The 6,273-nt window shown below is 49.2% G+C and overlaps 1 protein-coding gene across 1 annotated transcript in view; it reads left to right on the forward strand.

The window, feature by feature from the left end:
• The window catches only part of KCNK17 (potassium channel, subfamily K, member 17), a 21,780-nt gene extending 17,000 nt beyond the window's left edge, over positions 1-4,780 (forward strand). Inside the window, exon 5 of the mRNA XM_006882160.1 lies at positions 4,536-4,780. Coding sequence (XP_006882222.1) covers positions 4,536-4,780 — 245 coding nt within the window. The remainder of the gene's footprint in view (positions 1-4,535) is intronic.
• Positions 4,781-6,273: the final 1,493 nt, after the last annotated feature.

The raw sequence follows: 6,273 nt of genomic DNA on the forward strand, positions 1-6,273 counted from the left end.
CCCAGACACCCCTCCCCGCCCTGCCCCCCCCCCCCCCCCCCCCACGCGGGGGGGGGGGGGGGGACACAGGGACAAGGATGGAGGCTGGGAGCCATGCCCAGAAGGCAGGAACTGTAAACACATGGCTGAAAATGTCTGAGAACCAGCTCATGGTCATTCCCACTTCTTCTTGCCCCCAAGAGGTTCACCCACTACAGTGAAAAGCTGAGCAGTGGGGGCTGGCCTCTGTGTCCTCCCTCTGATCCTGTGACCCTAAAGTAGCAGGGGGGCCTTGTCCTTCTCTCCTTTGACGACAGACTCAGCCTGGAAGAATGAAATGAAGTTCCCCCAGAGACTCAGTGACATGAGAAGGGAAGGAAAGTCAGATATTAACAAATGACTAACCAACCCATCAGACGAATGACTAATCTTCAATGAGGAAGTTAGAGCTCAGGATGGCCAAGCACGCTAGTGAGATAGGAATTCCTATCTGATACAAGGCTCCAAAAATCGCATTCTTTTCAAGCCACGTCCCTCTGTATCCCCTTCTCTTAGTGTCACAGTTAGTAAAACGTGGAGGCTGCTAAATGATCATTAAGATGTCAATTGGTGTCTCCTGTATGTGCAGGACCCCCTTCTCCTGAGGAAGAGGATGCCCAACAAACAGCCTCCTGCTGTCCCTTTGTGATCTCTCCCACCCTATTCCCAAGAGACTAAGTCACTCCCATCTCTGCCCTCAGAGTGGGGAAGTGTCTCAGGAGAGCTGATCCCAAGGGTCATATCCACCCCCTCACAGCTCAGAGAATGATTGCTGGGTGCACCCTCTATGTCTACTGCTGTTCCCTTAGTCTAGGCAGGCAGTCCCCCAGTGTACAGCTCAGAGAATGATTGCTGGGTGTGCCATCTATGTCTACTGCTGTCCCCTAGTCTAGGCAGGCAGGCCCCCTGTGCACAGCTGCTCAGGTTGTGTACAGCACAACCCTAAAGCGTGCCGTTCAGATAGACCACAAGAATGGCGCCTGGAGTAGGACAGGCTCTTCCTTCTCCCTCTTTGCCTCTGTGACCTCTAAAAACTGCAAGTGCCAGCAGATCACCAGCTCCCCTGTCTGGAAAGCCTTCAGAGTTTTCCCATAGTTTCAGGGTAGATGTTGTAAACTGTAAGGAGGTCCATGAGGGCACGCTGTGAACTGTGCTCGCCTTCTTCTCACTCCCTCCCTTCCGTGTTGCCTTATTTTGTTGTTGCTTATTCTACCTCACAGTGACCCCTATGAGGGACCAGGCCTGTCCACAGGGTCTCTTGTGCTGCAATTGTTAGATTACCAAGGATATCGTTGCTGATGTCAGATGGATCCTGGCTGAGAGTAAAGAATACCAGAATGTCTGTTTGTGCTTTATTGACCATGCAAAGGTATTTGATTGTGTGGATCACAACTAGTTGTGGCTGATATTGAGAAGAATGGGAGTCCCAAAGCACTTCATTGTGTGTATGCAAAATCTATACCTAGGCCAGGAGGTTGTTATGTGAACAGAGCAAGGAAACACTGTGTGGTTTAAGGTTAAGAAGGGATTCTGTCAGGGTTGTAACCTCTCTTCGTACCCAGTCAGTCCATATGCTGAGCAAATTATTAGAGAAGCTGGAATCTATAAAGAGGAATATGGCATCAGGATTGGAGTGAGATGCATCAATAACCTGTGTTATGTAGATGACACAATTTTGCTTGCTGAAAGTGAGGAGGACTTGAAGCACTTGTTGCAGAAGATCAAAGAATACAAGCTTCAATATGAATTGCACCTCAATGCGAAGAAAACCACTGGACCGATAGGTAACATCATGATAGATGGGGAAAAGACTGAAACTGTCAATAACTTCATCTTACTTGGATCTGCAGTTAACACTCTTGGTACCAGCAGTCAAGAATCAAGCGATATATTGCACTGGGAAAGTCTGCAGTTAGGGACCTCTTCAAATTATTGAGAAGTAATGTCAGTTTGAGGAGTAAGGTGCATCTGATTCAGGCCATGATTTCTCTGATCACTTGCTATACATTTGAGAGCTGGATGAGGAGTAAGGATAAAAGAACAAGAATTGACACCTTTGAGCCGTGGTGTTAGAGAAAAGTGCTGAAAATCCCATGGATGGCTAGGAGAACGAACAGATATGGCTTGGAGTGGGTGCAGCTAGAGTGCTCTTTGGAGGCAAAAATGGTGAAGCTTTGCCTCAAATACTTCAGGCATGTTGGTAGGAGGGGCTATTCCTTGAAGGACGTGAGGCTCAGAAAGGTAGAAGGCCAGCAAGGAAGAGAAAGACCCTCGACCAGTGGACTGATGCAGTGACTGCCACAATGGGCTCTAGTGGGTCAGGAAGTGTGGGGAAGGCCCAGGATAGGACGGGGTTCAGATCTGTTGGTCCTCGAGTCACTATGAGTCGTACTCAACTTGATGGCACTTAACAACAACAATCTTTAGATCATCAGGCCTTTCTCCCACAGATTGGATGGGTGGGTTCGAACTGCCAACCTTTTGCTTAACTGCAGAACACTGCAATTGTTGTTGTCAGGTGCCATCGAGTTGACAACAAACAAACACAACATGAAGAGCGGCTCTGAACCTTGCCCTGTCCTGTGCCGCCGTCCTCATCTCTGACACACTGGGCCCATTGTTGTGGTCTCTGTTCAATTCATCTTGCCATGAGGGTCTTCTCTTTCTCTGACTCTCCACCTTTAGCAGCATGATTTCTTTTCCCAGGGACTGACCCCTCCTAATAATACCACTTAATATTCCTTGAGCTTACACTTTAAACTCAAAACCCACTGCTGTTGTGTCAAGTCCAACTCATAGGAGCCCTCTATCAGGTTTCAGAGACTGAAAATCTACGAGCTGAGAAGGGGCAAACCCTCCCTCGCCCTCTTCCTCGTGCCTCTCCGCTTGTCTCCTTTCCTCAGATGATCCCTGCCTCCCTTGTCCGGGTCAGCAGTCACAGCATCGTCACCATTGATCCTTCATGTGAAGGCTGTGGCCCGAGCGGCCCCAGGTCCCAGCCGCCTGCTCCTCCCTGGCCCTAGAGTTCCTGTGTCCCCCAATTGCATTTGCAGCTCGACTGAGCGCCTTGCCAGCTGCCAGGTCTCTTGCCACTTATGATTTTGGCTTAAAAAAAAAAATGAAATCAAAGTGGAGAAGAACACCACCTCCTCTTTGTTACCAGGAGCAAGTCAAGCCAGCTCACTGCTGATCTCATTTGGGACGGCTGGCGGAACCAGGGCTCTGTAACCCAATCAGCCTAATCCAATCACGCTCCTGCAGCCTGCCAACATCATCTCAGGGCTCAACTCATAACTGCGGTCCAAAAGAGAGACCTGAATGGGCCCAGCCATGTGGGACAGATCAGGGAGGCTGTCCTGGGGTGGACAGAAGGGTAATACATGGGACTAAGAACAGCATTATGAGCAAAGCATTCCAAGTTTGTTTTTGGTTGTGTGCCTTTGAGTCAGAAGTGAGTCCTAGCTGACTCTCTAGTGGGTTTTCAGAAGCTGTAAATTGCCCAGGAGGAGACTGCCCACCTTTCTACCAAGAAACAGCTCATAGATTTGAACTGCCTGACTTTGGGTTGGCAGCACACCTCCTTACCACTAAGCCACCAGAGCTCTCTAATACTCAACTGTGCAAATTAAGGTTGGAAAAGAAGACTGAGGCTTAAAGTTGGATTTGAGAGTTCCTCTTGCAGGCAAAGGGGAGAAATTATTGTCCCTTTTTTCCAGGTGAACAACATTCTGAAAGATGGGGCCACATGCTAAAAACAATCAGCAGGATACAAACTCTGGCAGACACAAATCATTTTTCCAACAGCCCCTGGTTCTGGCAAACTACCCCCTTCAACCAAGAAGAAACCAAACCCAGAGTCTAGTGAATGACAGAGCGGGTATCTGAATCTCCAGGTGATTGGGTTCAAACATTGTTGTCCCTCTACTCCAGAGCTGTGATGGTGGGGACTGACGAGATGCATCTCTAAAGACCCCCGGGGGGTGCTGATTTTGCTGGTCAGGGACCACACTTGAAGACAGAGCACACACAGAGTCCACCAGAAGGACAAAGATGAAATCCAGTTTCCAAGTCCAGAGTTTCAACCCACAGAGGTTTCTCAGAGGAAGTGCAACCAGGGTGCTGCAAAGATGGTGTAACTTCATCTCATGTTGTCAGGAGAAGCCAGTTCTTGGAAAAAGATCTCATGCTGGGAAAGGTGGAAGGTCAGAGAAGAAGAGAAAGACCCTCAGCAGAATGGATTGGCATAGTGACTGTAAATGAGCTCAAACATATCAGAAATTATGAGATTGGTTCAGAAAACGGCAAAGTTCAGGTCTTTTTGTTCACAGAGTCACTATGAGTTGGAGATGACTTGATGGCACCTAACAAGAACAACAGGGGTGACCACCACACTAGGAATTCCAGATCTGCCAAATTCTGTCCCATCAACCCCTTCACTTGCTCACACACACCAGGCCATGAGTCCTGTTTCTGTCTTGAGCATACGGTCCTCTAGCCTCTTCTTGCCTCTTTCCTAGGCATGGACCCCTCCCGGAAGTACCCGGTGTGGTACAAGAACCTTGTGTCCTGGTGGATCCTGTTTGGGATGGCGTGGCTGGCCTTGATCATCCAACTGATGCTCTCCCTAATAGAGACCCCAGGGGAGGCATGTTCCTGCTACTGCTACAACTCCAAGGAGAACCTCAAGCGCTCAAGCAGGAGGCAGGGCGCAGACAGGGAACGAGAGCTCCACTGCCCATCACCAGATGGCCATGCAGAGTAGCCTGCAGAAATCATCCACATCCAGAACTCTACTCAGCCTGCAGACTGTCACAAAGACAGCTAGTTATGCTCCAACATTTGTTCTTTCTTCTCCATTATGGCAGTGGGGACTAAAGACTATTTTGCATTCTCCCTTCTGGCTAAGTGCAGTTGTATCACCAAACTGTATCCAATAGGATATACAAGGAAGTATTCCATATGACTTCTCAAATGTTACTTTCAGGAGAGAGGGGGAAACTTCCTCCCTGCCTTTTCCTGCCAGCTGCAATGCTGATGTGATGGCTGGATCTCTGGCAGCCATGTAACACCATGCAGTAGAGGCCGTGTTAGAAATGGTTGACACAGTAAGATAGAAAAACCTGTATCCTTGTTTGGTCATGGAGCCATTATAACAAACCTGAATACCACCAGACTGTTCATGAGAGAGAGAAATAAACATCGATCTTATTTAAAACACTGCCACTTGAGGTGCTTTCCCCCCCCTCCAGTTAATCATAAACTAATTTCACACTCAGAGACAAAGTCAACATCTGAGCCTGGAGGATATCCAGAGAGCAACCTCTTCCTCCCTAGGTGGATTTGACCAGAACTGATGGAGAAAATGGATTGAGGGCCGGAGCACTTGACCCCTTATCTCTCCAGAGACCCTCCAGGTAAACTTGCTAAGGAGTTGTTGACTCTTGGGATCACAAAGCTATCAGGCAGCAGGTCCCAGGCCAGCTGCCAAATCCTTGTTTTACTTCTCACTCAAACCCAGAAGAGCCAGGCACGAATTAGTGGGCCCCAGCTTCTTGCTTCACCCCGTCCCACTACACAGCTCCCAGACCTCTTGTGCATTTTAGGGCTCTAACCACTGTTTGCAGAGTCAGGTAGGGTTTGCGGACGTGAGTTCCACATCCTGAGCATTCTTCTGACTCTCATTCAGCATTACCATAGGCAGTACAGAATGGTGGGGCTCCCGTCACACACATACATGACCCAGCCCAGCCAGGAACCCCAGGAAGTACCAGCCAGCACCTGAGGGCGACCTAGCCTCCATGGACACCTATTGACTCCTCTCCACTATCCTGCTGATAACACAGGAATCCAGGAAGCTGTGGGCAAACTCCTTCGCCTCGGGGCCCTTTGAGAACTGGGTCAAAGGAAATCTTTAGCCAGGGGGGGAAAAATGGAGATCATTGCACCAGCCAGCTTATATCATCTGCCCTGACCTTAAGGGGACCAGACCCAGGAACAAGTGCCAGAGAGTAAACAGGAGGGCAGGTACCTGCTTCCTGAGCCCACAGACAAGGCTGTGGAAACGAAGGGAGGAGGAGCTGAGGGGAAGGGGGAGCTGCTCTCTTTGCACTTAACATATTCTGCAAAGACTAGCTTGCAGTTCAAACTTGGAAAAGGATAGAAAAAACTAGAGTGCCGAGCTGGTGATGTGGACTCCGCTCTGCTCATTCCTAGTAGCTCTGCTCTTACATTCTCTCCTTACTTCACTCTGCACCA

The sequence above is a fragment of the Elephantulus edwardii genome, unplaced genomic scaffold (genome assembly GCF_000299155.1).
Source record: "Elephantulus edwardii isolate Elephantulus edwardi_28Jun2011 unplaced genomic scaffold, EleEdw1.0 scaffold00017, whole genome shotgun sequence".
Classification (NCBI taxonomy): Eukaryota; Metazoa; Chordata; class Mammalia; order Macroscelidea; family Macroscelididae; genus Elephantulus; species Elephantulus edwardii.